General features: G+C 37.5%; 1 protein-coding gene across 1 annotated transcript in view; it reads left to right on the top strand.

Annotated features, from left to right (window-relative positions):
- Nucleotides 1–21,647, top strand: part of LOC145990429 (serpin B6-like) — a 29,491-nt gene extending 7,844 nt beyond the window's left edge. The window contains exons 2-6 of the mRNA XM_083126122.1: nt 841–1,054; nt 7,937–8,157; nt 19,008–19,187; nt 19,919–20,057; nt 21,300–21,647. Coding sequence (XP_082982248.1) covers nt 841–1,054; nt 7,937–8,157; nt 19,008–19,187; nt 19,919–20,057; nt 21,300–21,439 — 894 coding nt within the window. The 3' untranslated portion in view covers nt 21,440–21,647. The remainder of the gene's footprint in view (nt 1–840; nt 1,055–7,936; nt 8,158–19,007; nt 19,188–19,918; nt 20,058–21,299) is intronic.
- The last annotated feature ends 796 nt before the right edge of the window (nt 21,648–22,443 follow it).

Here is a 22,443-nt window from a genome sequence, read left to right on the forward strand (position 1 = left end):
GCATCGGATTCATTTTTTTTTAAATATTCTAGTATAAACGGTATCTGTTCAGCAAACAAAAAAAAAATAAAAAAGAAGAAAGAGGAGAGAGTGGGATTTGAACTCGCGACCTTTCACGTTTGATGAAAAATTAGGAAAGCAGTACCTAACCAACTGCTCTACCTCAACTTAATGACGTTAGACCCTTAAAAACATGTTGACGTTTATGAAGACTCCCACCTTGCTGTGTTTCAAGCACATTTTCTCGACAAGTCATGCAAATATATGTTTTTGGGAACTGTTCGATATTATGCAAGGTATTGTAAATAAAATGTCGCATAAACTCCTCACAAATTTGCTTCTTTCTGCACAAACTTGATGGCAATTTCCTCCAGGTGGAGAAAAACTCTATTCAGTGTTTCAAACCCCCCAAATTTCAAGTCGAGCAAGCAGAATCGTAAATATCCTTCAAGGTTCTTTTTCCAATTTATTATTTCTGTTTGATTGTTTATTATAATAGCGGTTTATAGTTTCTAAGTTCATGGAAAGTGTTAAATTGAAAACCTATCACCATAGCGTTTTTCGTCTAGTGGAAGGACCTACTCAAAGTTGGCTACTCTCACCTGGAGCTGAAGTGCAATGTTGCTAAGTTTACGATTTCGGGACTTAGATTTCTTTCGAGGCGGTCAAATACGATGTTGCGAAGTGTACGAGTTAACATCAAACACATTTTCGTATCATTATCGGCAAAAATAAACTAATATTGCAGGGACAAAATATACGAGCTTAAGAATGTGTTACTGTTTGCGCTCTACACATCCATTATGAAATATAAAATTTAACTTTTCTTCAAATTTGCAGAACACTAATTCCAAGAACAGCCTGAATATTGCGAACGCTTTGTTTTCTGATGAGAGTTGCGCGCCTTTAAAGGAATTCACCAAAACCATTCAGTCAGTTTACAAGGGACAAGTGGAAACCGTGAATTACAAGAGAGCAGAGAAGGCCACTGCACACATCAACTCATGGGTAGAGAAGAACACAGGCGGCGTCATCAAAGGAATCATCTCGGAAGGTGAGAAATCCTTCTCTATTCTTTGTAGAATAGGGGTACGGGAGCAGAAAGGTTCAATATGCTGACCAAGGCAGAAATTTATTTTATTATAAAACATAAACTAAACGTAACGTTTCAACCTTCTAGCAAGGTCTTCTTCAGACTCTGCACCAAGTACAAATGTAACAAGGTACAAAACAGGAAGATATATATACACAAACATTACTCCCCTCCAGACTATTATAAAATAGTTCTGGAACAATCTAACAGGTGGCTTTCCCTTGTCAACTGTACTTTCACCTGAAAGAGAATGTGGTTGGACTCTCTTTATCAGCGCCTAAAGGATTAAAAATAAGTAAGAAGGGAGTGGTTTGCAACACCAGGAGATGAAAGATATTGGTTCAGAAAATGGAAAAAAATAACTGATATGGAATGAAATAAGGGCAAGAAGAAAGGAGCTAAAAATAATAAAGGAGGACCTAACAAGAATTGAAAAATCTATTGAAGATGGTCTCACCATTTTTACGAGAGAATATACATTTTACGAAATGAAGAGCTGGCAGGAGAAGTTTAGAGAGAAAATAAAAATAAAGTTGAAGAAGAAAGGAGAGGGACTAGGATGGAAAGAAGAAAGAAGAGAAGAGGAAGAAGAGGAGGATACCAGAAGAAGAGTTGTGGTAATAGGGACTGTAGACCTATCAAAAGAAGAGGAAGCTTTTTTAAATCTAGGAAGAGGTTTCAAAGTTAAAGAAAGAAATGTAGATTACGAAGAAGTCATATATGACATTGAAGAAGCAGTGCTCCATATAAAAGAAGAACCAGAAAGAGACAAGATTAGAAGAACACCAGCCATACTGAAGAAGGAAATGAAAAAAACAAGGAAAAGTAGATAATTTGAGTCAAAAAGAAAGGGAAGGGATGAAGAAAATCAAGACAAGAGGTGATGTGGTGATAGAGCAGGCATATAAAGGAGGAGCAATTGTGGTGATGGAAAGAGAATGGAACGAGAGGAAGTATGAAGACCTAAAAGAGAACGGATATGAGGAGATTTGTGTAACAGAAGAAGAACAAACTATAAGAGAAAGGGTCATACATGACTGTAGGAGGAGAGGATTCAAGAAGTGCATAAGGGAGACAGGAAGACTAACAAGTTTGAAAAGCTTTCCAAATATACACAAGGAGAAGATAACGTTGAGACCAGTAATGGACTGCAGAAACAATATTCTTGAACCCTTGGAAAATTATTGAAGTGTTAGTAGTACTGAAAATCATAATTTTGGTACAGGCTTTTTCATAAATAATAGAATTATCTCGGCTCTTAAAACAGTAGAATTTATTAATGATAGAATATCATATGCAGTTTTACAGGGTAGGTGGTGTAAAAGTATTTTAATAAACATACATGCACCAACGGAAGATAAAGATGATAATACTAAAGATGATTTTTATACAGAGTTAGAACAGGTCTTTGATAAATTTTCTCAGTATGATATGAAAATTCTGTTAGGTGACTGTAATGCACAGATTGGCAAAGAAGAGACATTTAAACCCACGATTGGTAAACAAAGTCTTCATGAATTAAGTAATGATAATGGTATAAGATTGATTACTTTTGCAACCTCAAAGAATTTAATTGTGAAAAGTACAACTTTTAAACATAAAGACATCCATAAATATACCTGGTCTTCTCCAGATGGTAAAATTCATATTCAGATAGATCATATTCTCATTGATAAGAGAAGGCATACTAGTATAATTGACGTTCGTACTCATAGAGGTGCTGACTGTGCCAGTGACCATTATTCAGTAATTGCTAAATTAAGAGAAAGACTCTCAGTGATAAATCATAAGCAACAAAATCTAAAAGTTCTAAAATTTGATACAGAAAAGTTTACTGATGAAAGAATTAAGAAAGATTACTAAATTAAACTGTCAAATAGATTTGATGTTTTGCAGGATTTAAATGATGATGAAAATATAAATGAAACAGACGTAAATAAGAATTGGGAGCACATACGTAATGCAATAGAATCAGCAGCTAAAGAAAGTATAGGATACCATAAACCGAGAAAACGTAAGCCATGATTTGATAATGAATGTCATAATCTAATAGAAATAAGAAATCAGGCTAGACTTAGGTGGTTAAATAACTCTGATGATACAAATCTAAACAATTATAATAGAATAAAGCGAGAAGTTAACCGCACGTTTAGAAGTAAAAAAAGAGACTACTTGAAAAGCAAAATTAACGGGATTGAAACAAACAGCAAAAATAAAAATATCAGAGATTTATATAAAGGTGTAAATGAATTTAGAAAGGGGTGGCAACCTAAAGTAAACTTGATAAAAGATAAAGACGGTGATTTTCTAGCTGACCCAAGCGATATTCTAAATAGATGGAAGAGTTACTTTAATGACCTTTTAAATGTCCATGTAGGAGATAAATCAGAAGTAAATGAAGTACACACAGCAGAACCTTTAGTTCCAGAACCTAACGTGACTGAACTTAAAGTTGCTATTAAAAGGCTAAAGAATAACAAAGCACCTGGCATTGATTTAATACCAGCTGAGTTAATTAAATATGGTGGAAATTCATTAATATGTCAAATTCATAAATTAATTTATTTAATATGGAATAAAGAAGAAATCCCTCAACAGTGGAAAGAATCCATAATTGTTCCTGTGTTTAAAAAAGGTGATAAAATGAACTGCAATAATTACCGTGGAATTTCTCTACTCTCAACAACATACAAAATATTGTCTAACATTCTTTTAACAAGACTAACCCCATATGCTAATGAAATTATAGGTGATTATCAATGTGGATTTAAACGTAACAGATCAACTACAGATCAAATTTTTCACATCAGACAGACACTTGATAAAAAAGTGGGAACATAATCAAAATGTCCATCAGCTATTCATTGATTTCAAAAAGCATATGATTCGGTCAAAAGAGATAAATTATATAATATATTAGTAGAGTTTGGAATACCTAAGAAGCTTGTTAGTATGATAAAAATATGCTCCAGTGAAACAGAAAGTAAAATTCGTGTGGGTATTAATATGTCTGACAAATTTACAATTCATGATGGGTTAAAACAAGGAGATGCATTATCTCCATTGCTCTTTAATTTTGCCTTAGAATATGCTGTTAGGAAGGTAAAAGAAACTAAAGAAGGACTAAAATTAAATGGTGTGACTCAGTTGTTAGCATATGCAGATGATGTAGACTTACTGGGAGATGATGTGAATACAATTAAGAATAATGCTAAAATATTTTTCAAAACTGCTAAAGAAATAGGTTTGGAAGTTAACAAAGAGAAAACTAAATATATGCTTACAGGCCGAAACCAAGTGTTAGGTAATAATCAAAATCTAATTATTGATAACAACTCGTTTGAACCAGTTTCCAAATTCAAATACTTAGGAGTAATATTAACAAATGAAAATTATATTAAAGAGGAAATAAAAAGTAGACTTAATTCAGGAAATGCATGTTACTTCTCTCTTCATAAACTTTTGTCTTCTCGTTTAATATCTAAGAAACTAAAAGTTAAAATATACAAAACAGTAATTTTGCCTATAGTATTATATGGATGTGAAACTTGGTCTCTTACATTGAAAAAGGAACATAAATGGAGAGTATTTGAAAATAAGATCCTTAGGAAAATCTTTGGACCTAAAAGGGATGAGGAGACAGGTGAGTGGAGAAGGTTACATAATTTAGAATTACATAATTTGTATTCATGTCCAGATATTATTAGAATAATTAAATCAAGAAGACTTAGGTGGGCAGGCCATGTGGCACGAATGGGAGAGGAAAGAGGAGTTTACAGGATTCTTGTTGGGAAACCTGATGGTAAGAGACCTGTAGGCAGGCCAAGACGAAGATGGAGGGACAACGTTGAGATGGACCTAAGGGAAATCGGTAGGGATGGAAAAGAGTATATAGATCTTACTCAAGATAGGGAAAGATGGAAGGCCTGTGTTGCTGCAGCCATGAACCTTCGGGTTTAAGAAGGCTAGAGAGTTAGTTAGTTAGTTAGTTATTGAAGTGTTAGTAACACAGCAAGAAAGCAGAGCAGTTAAGAAAGGTGAACAAGTGGTGGACCTCATAAAAGGTCTTAAGTTGAATGAGATGAAGACAACAATGTTTAGCTTAGACGTGAAAAGTATGTTCACGAGCATCAAGAGGGGACACGTTTTGGACATTATTAAAAAGAGAATGGGAAAAGAAATTATAGGAGAATGGGATAGTGAAAGTGTAGTGAAGGCGCTGGAAACCATTTGGAATAACGGTAACAGTATAATGGGGGATAAAATAATGTTAATGAGTGAAGGACTGAATATAGGTTCTAGCCTAAGCCCAGCATTGGCTGAATTGGTTATGAATGAATGGGAAAAGAAAGTGACAGAAAAAGGAGGTGACAAAATGATTCTGTTTTGCAGATATGTGGACGATTGTATTGTCATATGGAAGGGAATGAAGAGGCAGCTCGACATATTTCCCAAAGAAATACAAGATGAAGAAAAAGGGATATTATTGGTACTCGAAATAGAAGAAGAAGATAAGATTAGCTACCTAGATATATTGATGAAAAGGAAGAGAGGACAAGAAATTGAAACTGCTTGGCATCAGAAGAAGTGTGCAGCAGGGGTATTCTGCCACAAAAGAAGTTATGTAAGTGAGGTGACAAAAATACATTTTATAAAGAATATGGAGGACAGAATCAAGAAAATATGCACAAAAGAATGTGAAAAAGAAGGCAAAATAAATAGCCTATGGAAACAGCTGGAAAAGAATGGATATGAGAAGGAGGATAGACTGGACATAAACAGAAGAAGAAAAAAGTGGTAGGGGAGAATTGGAAGAGAAAGAAAAAGATAGGAGGTTTGGAATAAAGAGTATAGGGAAGACCACAGAAAAGATATGCAAAGTGCTTAGAAAAGCGGGCATTAAAACTTACAGGAAGGGAGGGAGAAGGATCTTAAGAATAGCGAAGAATGCAAACAAGATAAAGGAAAACAGAGAAGAGGAAGAGGAAGAGGAAGAGGAAGAGGAAGAAGAATGGATTATCTACGAAGTGGAATGTAAAGAATGTCAGATGTGTACATAGGAGAAACGAAAAAGAGGCTGAAAGACAGGTTGAAAGAACATAGGGATGATGTACGACTTAAGAGAGAGAGAAATGCGATATTTAAACACGAGAGAAACAGGACATGACATAAAGTGGAATGAGGCTAAGCAGATTGGAAAGGAGAAGAGAATACTAGTGAGAAAATGGAAGGAGTCCAAGGAAATAGAGAGGAAAGGTGAAGAAGACACAATGAACTGGAATGGGGGACTGAAGTTAAACAAAGAATGGAAGAAGGTGTTAGAAAGAGTGGAAAGGACAAGAGAGAAAGAGGACAGAAGAGGGAAGAAGAATGAAGGAAATAGAGCGGTAGATAAAGAGTCCAACCACATTCTCTTTCAGGTGAAAGTACAGTTGACAAGAGAAATCCACCTGCTAGATTGTTCCAGAACTACTTTCTAATAATCTGGAGGGGAGTAATGTTTGTGTATATATATCGTCCTGTTGTGTACCTTGTTACATTTGTACTTGGTACAGACTCTGTAGAAGACCTTGATAGAAGGTCGAAACGTTACGTTTAGTTTATGTTTTATAATAAAATAAATTTCTGCCTTGGTCAACATATTGAGTTTTTCAATTGTAAATAAATTCAATTTCCGTCTGGGAGAGAAAGTCATCAAATGTGGATAGGTTTTGACCCGTAAAGAACATTTTTTATGTTTAAAGTATTTTATTTCGGCCCAGGAACCTTATTCCGGATGAATTTAAATACCGCCCAGGAACGTTTTTTTCGAATAAAATTAAATACAGTCCAGGAACCATTTTCATTCGGATCAATTTAAATAAGGTCCAGGAACCTTATTCGGACCCGTTCACCGAGAAAGACAACCGCTGATGCCGGGCCGCTTTCCGCCGAGTCTCGTAGCGAATGTCAGCTAATGCTCTGCATATATATATATATATATATATATATATATATATATATATATATATATATATATATGTGTGTGTGTGTGTGTGTGTGTGTGTGTGTGTGTGTGTGTGTGTATATATATATATATATTAGTTAATCTATGTGTATCTATGTACACATTTTGAATGCATAGAAATCCATGGTTTGGTAAACTAAAATCATGCTCATACACAGAACCCAAACCTTTCTCAGTAGTGAAGCAAGAACTTTTTTAAAGGGATGCACTGTAAAACATTTGGTGTTAGAACGACACAGGGATTGATCCCACTAGAACCACACCACATTTTGGTCTAATGTTCTCCGTAATGTTAAGATAAAACAGTTAAATACTTGTAATCAACACCATTCTAACAACACTGAGGTTAAACTTTGAACCAAAAGGAAGTTGTGCAGACTTTCTGTCGTAACATACCCCATCGGAACAAGTAGAATCTTGCTCAGACTTGTCAGAACCTGCTTCTAGATTTGTTGAGAAAGATGTTTCTACACAGGAAGCGGCCGTGGTTCACCTTGGGTAAGGTGAATGAAGGTCGGAGCGACAGGAACAAAATCAGGTAATCTAGGAAGCAGGGGTCTTTTGATTGTCATCACTGAGAGGAGAAACACTGCTAGGGGAGAGTCTATTCGTACCGAACGGGGTAAGTTACGTATCCCTTTTTCTGTAATCTGCCATTCTCAGTCAGAAGGATTGGGACTTAGACATCAGTCATGTCATTTACTTGCTTATTAGTGCACCCTCGTACACACACATCAAGTTCATTACATTTACTGATTAATCATTAACTTCATTTCCACGCATACACTTGTTTTACTGCATGCTGAAGGTAATGTCTTGTCGAATCTATTTCTCAGGTGACCTGGATGCGACAACGATTTTCCTACTAGTCAACGCAGTGTTCTTCAAAGGGAAATGGAAATCACCTTTTGTGACTGACAAATCGTTTCCACGTATGTTCTTTCCCAATGGCATGCACGGAGAACCCCTGGAAGTCGAAATGATGGATCAGTCGGGTAAATTCTTGTATGGAAGCTTAGGAGACTTGAAGGCCCAGGCTTTAGTCCTTCCATATGACGTAAGTTTTCATGCATTCAACATATCTAGGTAATATGCGAAATGTCCCAACCCTAATTTCGATCAACACTATGAAAATATGCAAAAGCTATTTACACCAGTTTCGGTTATTAATAGCAAAACGTTGTAGTCTTGTCCACCACAGGTACATTAGAAACTACAATGGCTAAAAATATAAAATTTAGCAATGTCTCTCCGTTGGAGTAGTGATAAGCCTACAACGTTACATTGTAACGAAGATGTTCTAGGTTCTATCCCCTTGAGAGACACTGATCCCACATTAAACTGTATCGATTAAACTATCTGGGCATTCTGGGTTTCTGACGAAGTTTGGTGAGCTAATCACTACCAAGTAATATGTAATAGATCAACTAAATTAATCGATCTGATATAATCAGAAATAATAGACCGTCGGACAACAAATCCCCCGCCCCCAGTTACTTATCTACTGGATAAGACATGTCCAGGAGTCTTGGGTTCGCATCCCGGCTTGGGCACGAGTGCTTTTTGTGAGTGCACTTCATCATATCATACATCATCCTCATCGTCGCGATTATCTGAAAGTGGCAGAATAGCGGCGCTAAATAACAATAGTCAATAAATCAATCAAGGTAAGGTATGTAATACGGTCATCTGTATCAAGTTGTCTATAAGTTGATTTTCAGATACCTTCAAGTTTGATGATTTTTTACAGAATGAATCTACAGACCATATGCATGCAAAGTTTCAACTTCATATATATGTGTTTGTGTGTGTTTGATGGTGTGTGTGTGTGTGTGTGTGTGTGTATGTGTGTACATATATGTATGCCTGGTTGAGGCATCAGGTCCCCCTATGTGAAGATCACTTTCCTAACGTGGTAATAGTTAAAAAGAAAAAAAATGTTACAACAATTGATCCAAGAGAGATAACGTATCGAGACTTGATGCTCTGGTTCCATTTCTTGACTGGAGTACAAACATGGTAGAGCTCACTCTGTAAGCTTTAAATATGAGAAAGAAACAATCACATAGTACGAGAATAAACAAGTTAGAGCTGTGTTTAGTGTTTAACCTCTATATGCTAGTAAAGAGAATCTGGCACATTGTCAGAAGCTAATGCCGATTTCCGGAAGAAACTTTTATCTTCATATTAAGCGTTATTGTATTTTAAACACGATTTCTATTTTGTAAAGCAACTGCATGGTCGCCACCAATGAACAGTGAGAGAAACGGGATTGCGTAATGGACAACTGGAGTTACCCGCTTTCCCTGCTTCGCTCTGGCAGCGTTGCCAACTTTTGAAAATGATAAAACCGTACGCACATGGCAAACGGACTCTTTAAGAATTTCTTAGGGAAATAATACGGATAAAGCAGCAAGTGCAAATTTGGACAAGCCGTACAATTAGCGAACGGACTAAGGTCTGGACCGTACGTCCGTAAATGCCATGAAATTTTTGTACATGTACGGTCAGGACCGTACGGTTCGCACCACTCGATTTCCCTCCTCCTCTTTCGCTATGCGCGGCCCTGCTCCACAGTTAGCTGGGTCAGGGTATAGTAAGTTAGAAACAGGTTGGCGCCCCGGAGTACCTGGTGTGTAGAGTGCGCAGAGGAATCGGTTCAAGCATCAACCCCTGAGAAACTTATGCTTGGACTGGTCCTGTACACGTCGTGCCCACTCGAAACGATGCCACGAAGATTGTCACGTGCCAGTTCCGACGACACAATGAAAAACGCAAGGAAGAAATGTTTCCCGAGAGCGACGACAGATGGCAGCACGCCATATAAAGAAGAGCAGAGTTCATTATAGAAACTTAAAGCGGAGAAGAGCGATTATACATATTATAGTAAATGCAAAATATATAAAGTGAGAGTATAAAAATTATAGAAGGAGTGAAAAAAATGTTGTATGTAGCCAATTAAAATAATTAAGAATATGCTCGTATATGAAATAATTATGAAAGTTAATAAGTGAGCAAATGAATTCAGAAATGTATCTCTCTCCATTCTGATCTTAGTGATCAGAATTTGATTTAATACCTCTGACGAGGAGAACATCGTCAGCTTTTGTATTTGTCCGTCCCTCATACATAAGGATCTTGCAAGATTCATGTAGGTGTATGTAGCAGCCAGGAATCGGGGACATAAAGAGTTTCCTGATGAGGTCCTTCATTTAGATTCGGTGTACGTCCGTCTTCTTTCTTTTAGTTTTTGGTTACATTATTTTCTAATTTAGATGTGACACTTTACTGTTGCTTTGAATGTATTGACCGGATTCGGCTTGCGACCGACCAGTTACTCGCAAGTCTTTAGTTAGTTAAGTAGTGAACACGTAATAAGAATGACAAAGAAGGAAATAAGCTACAAATAACTACTATTTTTTACCTTATATTTGAAAATTAATCTTCGTATCCAATAATCACTACATCACTATAGATTTTACACTATAATTGATGGTCTTTCACTAACCAATATCTACTTTTCTTCTTACGCTGAGCTGTTTCCTTCTTCCTGTCTCGGAGAGTATGGTGTGGTATTATAGCAGTAGAAATCACTTCCAATAACCATTCGTCGGAAGCGTACTTTTACTAGTGATTTACGATACCGTCTAAAGTATTCAAAAGTAATTTCACGACCCCCGGATAAACTTTGTTCAACCGCTGAAATATCGCAACGCGGCGTCTGATGGGACTACAGCCAACCGAGGAAGCCGTAGCTAACCGAGGAAGTCCACGTTAAGCTTTCTATTTCCCGCACTGAACTGTTTTTGTCCTTTTTTCGTCATTCACCTCATTACAACTCTAAGACTTGGGGTCCTAACACAATCACGCCGTACAATGTTCTCCAATCTCCAATGGCATTCAGTCTCCTGCCAGCTTGGCTACAACTATTTCGACACTATGGAATCCACTGTCCTAGTTGTTTTGCTTTGTTACGATCAAGGCTCAGCATATGTAACTAAACTCGCTCCCTGAAACCAAACACTCTTTCCACGCACAATTTCTGTTCCTCGACACCAAACTCTTATCGAAACAAAACACCCTTTCGTCCTACGTGTACGTTGTTATACGTGACCCAAAGTAATCGGTCACAGGCGGAAGGTACTCTCTTTGTCAAGGAAAACTTCCACCGTAAGTTTCTCTTTGCTCGTGGTCGTCGTGAAATCGTCTACAACTCTGGCTAGCACTGTTGCCAACTTAGCTCCTTTGGAGCCAGATCTGGCTCTTTCGTGCACTCATTTGGCTGTGAACCGTGGCACCCGCCCCCACTATGATGCAATCACTGGCTCCAGCACACATAGACCAAGTTTTGCCATGAGTATATGAAATTTTGCACGTGACATGATATTGTTATATTGGCTGCATCGCCCCCACCCCCTCTTACCTCCCCAGCTACTTTTATATAGTGCAGTGACTGAGATGAAGATGACAATATTGTTATCCGGGGATTCTTTATTTTCGATTTCAGTGGATTATTGAGATGGCTGATGCCGCCAAATCTAGACGGTGAAAACTAAGAATTAATTGTCATCACTTTAAAGGTAATGGTAATAACAGCATCCCCCACCCTCTTGACGACTAGGAGGCACTTCATCCAGCGTTCCTAAATCTAGCTCCTTGAAAGTCAACTTTAGCTCCCTTTAAGGTGAAATTTAGCTCTTTTATGCAATCAGGTTTGGCAACACTGCTGGCTAGCTGCGTATTCGTACTATGAGAACTTCCGAAGCCAACATGGAAGGCAGTTAGTAGTCGTTGTTCCTCAACATGTTGCCGAAGTCGCCGTATCAGGATCCTCTCGAGGATTGATGGGTTTGTAGCTCTTCAGGTTTCGTAGATTTTCCCCTGGCTTCAGGGATTGAGCAGATGTTTCAAATCTCCGGCTGGTCCGAAAAGTATGTTCTCAGGACGTCATTGAATAGTTTTACTAGGAACACCAGAGCGAGCTTTCGTGGGCGTCTGGAGTTGATCCGGTCTTATTACGTCCAATCCTGGTGCTTTACGGTTAGAGACAGTTCGGATAACGCCCACAATCTCGATAGCTGTGGACAACCTAGAGTTGACGAGCTGTATCTTTGCGGGTGACCTTGGCTACTCCGCGCAGTGTGTGAGAGAGATACGTTTATGTAGTTGCCACCTACTCGCCCTTTGGGTGGTCGACAGCAAGGACAGAACGCAAGGATAATGACGCGCAGCCGGTAGCTCCTCCCCTTTGCTACTGCGCAGCCGGGCTTGGGCAGAGTTCACCCGCAAAGATACAGCTCGTCAACTTTAGTTTGATATTTCGGAGGAGCGTTGCTGCACGTTTGTGTTGACTGGTGTCAGTGATAACTAGAGCTCGGATAGTTATGCACTAAAAAAAAAAGCAAAATATTCACTAAAAAGTGTAAAATATGCACTTTAAAAACCTATTTAATTTATAAATGTTGTATATTACAAACTATGAAAGATTACATGCCAGGCAATGAATATGCATTATTCTGAATGTTCATTCGCTATACATATTTTTTCAATTAATATGGTTCTGCGTTAAAATGAAACACAATACACTACAGATCAAGATCATGTTTGCATTTGATAACAACATGATGTCTCAAATTTTTGAAATTTCAACTCCTTTTGTTTTCAGCTAGAATAGTCTTATATTCAGAAAACACACGTTCCACTTCGCAAGATACAAGTGGACTGTATTTTAGGGCAACAAAGTCAGACACATCAAGTTCCAGATCATCCACAAGTTGTCCATTTCTATGCAGAATTTTGCAAACTTTCCCAATTGTTGCATACCCACTGTTCTTTTTCAATACTGCATCCAATTTCTGTACATACACAGGATCTTCAACCTGGACGAGGGCCTCTTTAACGTATTCTATAATTTTGATGCTTTATTGAAGTTGTAACTTGTTTGAAGTTGTTGAAAGAACAAAGACAGAGAAAAGATAAACAAAAGAAGACAAGCGAGGAGAAGAAAAGTAAATACAGTATATGCTCGGTGTTGGTTGTGGGTACAAAAATATGCACAACATCAAATTATTTTCATACAAATATACACCTGCATATGAAATATGAATTTTTAGTTAAAAATCCTTAAATATGCATTTGTATATTAGTGGGGGAGCATGTAGTTTCCCGTGGGATTTTTGTGGTGCAATAATGGGAGTTAGTTTTTCTGAAAGGTATTGGCACAAGGAAAACGAATATGGATGTTGCCAGTCCCAAAAATTGTGCAGGGGGTGGGGGTGGGGATTCAAAATGGCCGACAACTCGTTTCACCGAAACAGCAATATCTTCATCATTTATACGACTACAACAAATTTTCAAAGCTTTAAATACTTCTTGATACAGTTTATACAATTATGATTATTAGGAATAATGGGAATTGTGTAAAAACTAGCGGTAAAGCTACATATTTATTTTAAAAAAGCTTTAACAAGCTCATGTTATGCATAATTAAATACAAAAAAACGTTCTTTTTCAGATGGATTTCAGTGAACCAGAAACGAGGTTAAACATGGAAATCAGCTATGCACTGTGTATAATATGTCAACAGAAATTAACCGAAGGACTAATCACAAACCCCACCACACATGAAAAGGTTTTACAAAGTGTGCAAGAGAATGCTGAATACGAAAACGTGAAGTATATATCATCTAATATTCGTCTACGTGGAATGACTGCTGCCAAGCTGGCAGACAACAGGGCATCATGGCACCGAAGTCGTTATCATGATGTCACTCACAAGGGAAAATTGGAGCGTATGAAAAAGCGCTATGAAAGCCAAAATCAGCAAACACCAACTGTGACGGAAAGCAGCACGCCAAGACTAACACGTTCGCATTGCATTCCATTCAACAAAGATGAATGCTTCTTCTGTAATGGTGGTCAGACACGTGCAAATTCGCTCAGGAAGCTGTCGGTTGATCATGCTCAAAAAAGCCTGAGTGATGCTATTGCTAAAAGTGGAAATGAAGCCCTCCAGATAAAGCTCAATACAGCAATCAACCCTGAAGATGATCACGCTATCGAGAATAGATACCATTTGCCGTGCTGAGCAAATAATGTGACATGTACTACGATGTCCTGATATCAGTGCACCCAATATCTCTACAGCCCCTGAAGCTGCATCAGAGATTGAATTAATCTGTATGATTCAAGAGTGTTTAAAGACTGGTTCCTTGAGTATGGCTGATGTGCAAACCACTTATGAAGACATTCGTGTTATGAATAATGTCGGTTATCCATCTATAAGAAGGAAAGAGATTAAGAAATTGCTGCAGAAAAATGTTACAGATATTGAATTTCACCGTCCATCACAAAGAAATCAACCTGAAATTGTTAGTATGAAGTATGCATGAGATATTGCTATGACATCACAGAATGATGAAGATTTGGGCTTGATTATGAGGAGTTTGTATGATGCTGCTAGTTATCTTCGTAAGTCTATAATGAACACTAAGAAGTGGGAATTCCGAAGATTCCACAGCCAGATGCTTGTTATGGATGGGAAAGACAAAACGGTACATTTGTACCCCAGATGAACACGATGCAACCTGACCCACAGGCCATTCTGGAACTAGTGAAATGTTCATGCAAAAAGAGTAGATGTTCAACACTTGTATGTAAATGCAGACGTCATGGCTTTCCATGCACTGACATGTGTGAATGTGTGGACCCCGGCGATGATGTAAATAACTGTTTTAACCGGAATGGGGATAGTAGTTCAGATGAAGACAGTAAAACTGATTAATAAGTGTAATTATTATTTTACATTATTTTTATTTGGATGACCTCCTGTTTTCAAACACTTTGTAGTAATGATCTTCTGCAACAGATTATTATAATATTTAATTCATTTCATTGTGTTTTCGGTAACAAACAAATACATCAATATGATGATGCCATGGAGTTTTTCTGTTCTTGTATCTAAAATTTATGATGATGGCATAATTAAATAAAATAAATAATGAAAGCTACACAATGAATATTTTGTTTCATTCCAAAATATTTTTTATACTCTGTAACAGAAAGTAACCCTTCAACGGAAACCAGAAGAGCTATATTAAGCAATCCGTAAGAGGCTAACAGGTTCATTTATATAATTCGCAATATTTTAGTAATTGTATAAACTGCATCAAGAAGTATTTAAAGCTTTGAAAATCTGTTGTAGTCGTATAAATGATGAAGATATTGCTGTTTCGGTTAAACGAGTTGTCGGCCATTTTGAATCCCCACCTCCACCCCCCTGCACAATTTTTGGGACTGGCAACATCCATATTCGTTTTCCTTGGGCCAATACCTTTCAGAAAAGCTAACTCCCATTATTGTACCACAAAAATCCCACGGAAGGCAAATTTATTACCATTTGCCCCCCCCCCCCACTATATGCAATATGCAAAATGCATAATTATCCGAGCTCTAGTGATAACTAATCTCTGCTCTTGTTGTTTTTCGGCGTTGTTTTGCCTGTCTTCTTGTTCTGGATACCAGGTATCTTACTCATCGCGATTGCAGTACATGGCTGGTGCTTTCCTATCTTTCTTCTCAGAGTGTTCTGTGCCTGATGCTTCTGAGACGGTCCGGTGCGAAGTCATTTGTAGCATTGTAGTACTCTAGGTGATCGGCATTGATCTATCTCAGCAGGTAGTCTTGGTCATATATCGTCGTATGAAAACCAGAGAAACGTAAATCGAAATATAAGTTTTTTCAGTTTTGTTTAAAAAAACTTTTTTGAGGAGCTCGATTTACTACCTCATGGCGCAGTGGTAGCCTCGTCGCTTTGTAATCAAGGGGTCCCGAGTGCGATAACCGGTGGAGGCACGTAGTTGTACGGATCCCACTTTAAACTGTAGGTCCAGTCCCGATTAGCCTTAGTATACATAAAGTGGACCTAAAACACCAACTCAATCAATCAATTTACTGGTTCTTTTTAAGAGTCAGACATATTCCAAAGAATACATTATTCCCTTTCTCCTGTAAGTCTGATAAAATTGGATTTACGTTCTGGTTCTCACGTGCCGATATGTAGGTGCATCCTGCCTTTCTAAGGTCCACCAAATACATTGCGAGTGGGATTGGGGCGTTGGTCATCCCATCTCATCTCGATATCTGCTGCACATTTTCGACGTCAAAGTGCTCTTCAAGTGCTATCTTGATATGAGCGATGTCTATTTGGAGCTTCCTAACTACCACCTTTCTGCGGTGTATCCGTAGCATGGTCAACTTTTGCTGGTTACGAAGGTCCAACAGCTGCTCTTAGGAGCAGGCAGGTAACGTGCCACATCCACAGCCTGTCCTTTACTTCCCTAACCACTGCATAGGGTAGATTGAGGCGAATAGGGCCACTTTCAAGAAAATCACCTAGAACTGCTGTATTGAATGTTATAATGTAGGATTTTTTTTTACAGAAATATAATGAACCATATGTCTAGTACATAGTCCACATCAAATTTTGCATTTCAAAAATTTTATAATGTTATATAATATAAAAAAAAGAAATACATGCATTTCATAAGTGCTAATTTTTGGAACATTCCTTTTCTTATGTTCCTGGATTGTTGAGACAACGTCCGCAAGTAAACATTCCTGTTCTCACTGCCTGTTCTGCTTTCCTTACGTCATCTTCACTCCATTTCTGCTGTGTTTTACGATTATATTTCACCATCTGAAATAAAAAAGAACGAGAAAAAAGAACATTACTTTTATTTATCAACGTCAGGCCATTTACATACATTTCACATTTTAATCAGAAAAGTGGGCCTATTCACCCTGATTGCTAATATGTAGAAAAATGAGTTGGCAACCCTGCTTTGGTTCATTTCCGATAAAGAAAGAATTTATGACAAGTTGTCTCGGTCTTTGTTGAAGCTAAGAAAATTAAAATTTCTAAACTTTCAACAAAACAACAACGCCTAACAAGAATGAATATATGACAGAAATATTAACAATAGGCCATATTTCATAACACTTACCTTCGATTGTTGATGAAAACTGCTGCCCAACACAATCAGCATCCAACGTTTACGGAATCCAACTGCACAATAAACTTGTACAGACTCACAGTCGACACACGAGGTGGCGCCGGTTTCGCCTCCTCACTTCTATAAAATGTTAGATTGATTTATGTTGTGAGTGGCCCTATTCATCTGATGGCTCTATTCGCCCCAATCTACCCTATTCTTTTCCTGCCTTGGCTATCCTGGTGGTAAGTTGTACCTATTCTTGATGTTGTGTGTTTTTATTCACAATATCTTGGCTGTTGCAGTTTGTTTCCTCCATCAAAGGGCTGGAACCTATTCGAAGGTGTCAACGGTATCGACTTCGTGTCATTTCTTCCCGAACGAGCTTCTTTTTCTCTTTGTGATTTGAATGTGATTTCTTAGGAGAGTCTGGATAGTATCTCTTCCTCGTAGTGACCTCTTTGTTGAAGTATTTTATTCTCTAGGAGATTAGATTTTGATTCCGTGCGATCTCAATTTCTCCTGAATTTCTTCCTGGGTAAGAAGGATGCTCTCCCGCGCTTCTTTGCGTTCTCTATGCCAAAGGCGTGATTCGAATCCGTGACCCCTGGCGTCATAGCTCGATAGTCAAACCACTTCGCCAACGGGTGCGGCTGAAGCGTGGGAAGTAACTTCTTACAAGCATATCACACCGGCGCCCTTCGCTGGATCTTTAAACTCCGCCGACACGGGAATCGACAGAAAATCATATGAAATAAAATAAAGTCAGCTTTATGCAAAAAAGTACGTTTAACGACAAGATGGAACTGCCTCAACGGCTTTAACGATCGGAAATTTGAATCGCCTTTAAATAGATCACGATAACAGATCTCACCGCAGTTGTAGTCGTAAAGTTCGAGTTGTCTTCAAGTTATTGATTGAATATCGGTGTTACGCTAGAGTTAGAAGCGGGGAGTTGCGCTCCCTAAAGACGTCTCATTTCAGGGCCGTGCCTTATCTACCAAATCAGCGCAGACGATCATCTCTACAGGAATCTACAGGTAAACGAACATCCTTTTTATTGTTATCATGACCCCGTCCTGTCCAGTCAATAGAAGCGTTAAATATTGAATGTCGTTCGTGTTCTCATTATTTCACAGGGGCGAGTCCCCTGACATATAAAAGGTACCTCTCTAGAGGCGAGTTGCTTTAGGCTGGCACAGCCTAGATTCGATCCCAAAAATCCTGCTTGGGTTTTATATACGGCACCATGATTGGTACTGTGTTATGATTAATACAATCAGGCCGTACCCAGGATTTCTTTCGGGGGGGTGGGGGGGTAAGCCCGGAAACCTTGTGTGTGTGTGTCATGAAATATGTGTCAATTATTAAGTTTATTTATTTATTTATATATATTTATAAACATATATAAACAAATTAATTTGTTACATTTATAAAGTAGCAAATTAATTCCTTTAACGACTGGTTCAAAATATCAAGAAATTAGGAGATACGTGAAATGTTTTTAATGAGTATTAGGTATTATTTAATTATTGCTTTTTATTTAAAAAATGATAATTAAATTTTCATACTCTTATTGTTATGTTTTTATAATGGTGTAAATCTATTAATGGTCTCATGGCCCCCTTGACCCCGCGGGTACGGGCCTGAATACAATTGTTCTTTTCGGAAGACCCATGATTGGCCACCGCTGTGAACGGTGAGTATTTTCAAGCAGAATCCTAGTCTAGAATTGCTTCTAGCTACCCTACGTACATTTCTTTTCCTTCTGCTGCTCTACTTCTTATTATATGAAGTCTTATATCTGTGACTTTTATGTAAGATAACAAATGTGATGTTATTTTCTTGCGCTCATAGATTTTCCGGCTTTTCCCTTTGTTTACTAATAAAATAACTCTATCAATTCTTTTTATAGAAAGACCTATTCTACATGCTAATCCTTCTTCCCTATGAAAGCTCCAATGTGAATGAAGTACTTTCAAAGGTGACATCTGTTGAGGAGATCATAAAACAGATGCGCAAGACTAAAGTTGACGTGTTCGTTCCTAAATTCAAGTTCGAGAGCTTCCTGGACTTTGAAGCCACACTGAAGGAGGTAAGTAAACACAATTTACTTGTAGAAATTAAGTATTTTGATGATGCAATTTTCATTTTCATTGTATGTCGTAACAAACATGTTTCCCTTTTTGATGCGATTCAAATGTCTTAACAAACATGTTTACCCTTTTGACTGTAAATTGGTACAGTAAAAAGATGAAAAATGTTTGTTACAACACACGAATGAACAGTCAAAAGCCAAAAAAACATGTTTGTTACAACATTTGAATGGCATTAAAAAGGGAAAGATGTTTGTTACGACATGCAAATGACGTGAAAAAGGGAAACATTTTTGTTAAGACACACGAATTACATCAAAGGAGGCAACATGTTTGTTAGGACACAGGAATGACATCAAAAGGGGAAACATGTTTGTTACAACATTTGAATGACGTCAAACAGGGACACATGTTTGTTAGGACACAAACCAACTTGTGAGATGTTTGACGTTGACACACATTTCTTAAAATCTTCAATTTTGAATTACATTAATTACCGTAAACTCTTTTTATCAACTAATATTTTAGAAACAATTACGATTATCTTTACACTGCTTTGCTGGAAGTCTTTGACCAGAATTTATCCACTCAAATTTTTACTGTGGAATAGAATTTTACATGGTACTACTTGTTGTTTTGGTAATAGTTTCTTGTTTAAATCATTCATCCCTCTATGTTCATGCACTACAATGTACTTACATTGTCTGTTGGTTTCTCGAAATGATTTCAGCTGGGCATCGTGGACGTCTTCTCACAACAGAGCGCCAATTTGAGAGGAATCAGTGAAGACCCTCTCTACGTCTCCTACGTAATCCAGAAGGCCATTATTGAAGTTGACGAAATGGGGACAAAGGCTGCCGCTGTATCAGGTTAGACTTAATCCCTTTAAAAGCAACTTTTTAAGTTTTCTGTTATTTGTGATAACACAGTGATGTTCGTTGAATCGTGGAAACTGCCACTGCGAGTCAATACGTGGGGTGTTGCGACGTTCCACGCAGAGCTTTACTCCGCTGAATAAAAATCTGTATAAAATCGGTTTCGCAATGTGAATTGACAATGATAATGGATTTTAAAAACAGATGCAAAGAGCTTCAAAACAAGACCAAGATCCTATTTGTAAAAATGCCCAATCCTAAGAAAACATTTTCACAAAATTGATAAGAACTATTTTTTGAGAAAGTTAAAAAAATTTGAAAATTAATAATTGTCTTTAAAACCTTTCTAAAATGTCATCACGATCCTACCACCCATTCTTTATTTATATAATTTCAAAATGAGCGATCGCTTGCAAAACTTAAAAGAAACCACTTTTTTTTTTGTTCTCACAACGATAAAAAATAGAAGATCTACTCGAAATAAACATTGGTTAGCTCCCAAATTTTAATTTTGGGTGTGGAATTTTCTGCGTCTGGCAACACTTGGTGAGCCCTGTAATACCAGTATTATTATTATTATTATTATTATTATTGTCTTTGTCGTCGTTGTCGTTATTGTTATTTGAAGTAGGGTGCATCTACAATGGCACATAGAGATTCAAATCAAGGTAGCCAGGTGCAACCGATAATTCTTACAGAAATGTCCTTTCAGGGGCTTTCACTTCACTCATAAAATCGCTATTTCGAAATTACTTCAATTGCTCATATGATCTCATAACCCACAGGATGAGCGTGATGCCAATCTCACAAAACTGCGAATTCTGACTGAATTTCTAAAAATGTGTCCTCCCCTAAAGTTGAGATTCTCGTAAAACGTCAATCCGATTTCCCCCGGTGGAGGCACAAGTGGTTCGGATCCCACTTTAAACTGTAGGTCTAGTCCCGATTAGCCTTACTGTACATAAGGTGGACTTAAAAGAACAAATCAATTAATGAATCAAGTCAATCCGATTTGAATCATTGATTAATTTCTAGATTTTCCTATATTGAATGAAATGTAACGAGACAAAAGTAACGAAAAATATATCAATGGAAAAGCAAGCATTCATAATGCAAAAATCCCGGCGATGAAAATTGATGTTCTGTGGACATTTGAAACTCTCTGTGTAATACCAAGTACGCATTTTGCTAAATATATTTAATGCATTGTGTAATGTTGATTTTTCTTTCCAACAGCTGAAGGCTACACTTTAGGATACAATACATCTCAACCAGTGACTTTCATGGCAAACCGTCCGTTTGTAAGCATCATTGCGCATAGGGACTCTAATACAATGCTCTTCGCCTCCAAGATTGTGTCCCCGCAATGGTATTAAAAACTAACAAACTGAATGTAAATTGTTTGAAGATAAAAACTACATCAAATTAAATCCGCATAATATATACAGATGCGTTTAAAGAAAATTATGAGACGCTCGTTTTAATAATTGCATTGAAACATAAAGGTTGCAGAAGTATTCTATAAGCTGTAATACACTATGTTATTGCATATTATCTTGTTGATATTAATTGTGTGAATTACTAGTTTGTATGCTATTTATAACTTTAATATTGTTGCTACTTACAACAACAATTAAAACTTGAAAAAACAGTCAGTCACGTTTGTAACGTTTAACAATAAGAGTGTTAACATTCCGCCGCCAATTGTGGAAAGAGGAACAAAATCATTGTTGAAATTTTTGCATGAGGCTTACTCGTTATACCTTGAAATCTCAAGTCATGTTTTGTCAAACTCCTACAATTTTGGCAAGTCAACAATGGGGTCCAATAAGGATAAACAAATCCGGGAAAGCTGGAACAAATTTTATGATCTTCGTAAAAGTGTTCTTAACAACCCCGGCTTTGGCCGCAATCTTTGAAAAATGGCGCCCAGAATTAGTTTGTTTGCAAATATTTCGCTTGAAAAGCATTTTACAGCAAAATAGGTTATGACAAAAATTAATTTACATAAAATTCTCTACAAATATGTTCTATGTATTTTTCTTTTAGGATGTGCCGTTTACGTGCTAGAGGAGCGAGAAATTTCAACTTTTTATTCCTTCACCCCATTTTGCAAGAGCGGAACTTTCTGTTTTCTAATTTCTGCCCTCAAAAAATTCACGTAGAGGGTTATATATTTGCATACATATCTCCTGGGGGAAGCGTAACAACTTTTGACCTGAGATTTCGGCCAGTGTATGGACACCCATCATCGTGAGGAAATTGGGAGCTACGAATGAGTAATGTAACCCGGTCATGAACAACTGGGGGTTTGTCGTGCTTACCACACGTCACCCCGTGACTGGTTGGATGATCTCCTACCTCAGCAGGTGAGGCCGGC

The sequence above is a fragment of the Lepisma saccharinum genome, chromosome 7 (genome assembly GCF_977018435.1).
Source record: "Lepisma saccharinum chromosome 7, izLepSacc3.1, whole genome shotgun sequence".
Lineage (NCBI taxonomy): Eukaryota > Metazoa > Arthropoda > Insecta > Zygentoma > Lepismatidae > Lepisma > Lepisma saccharinum.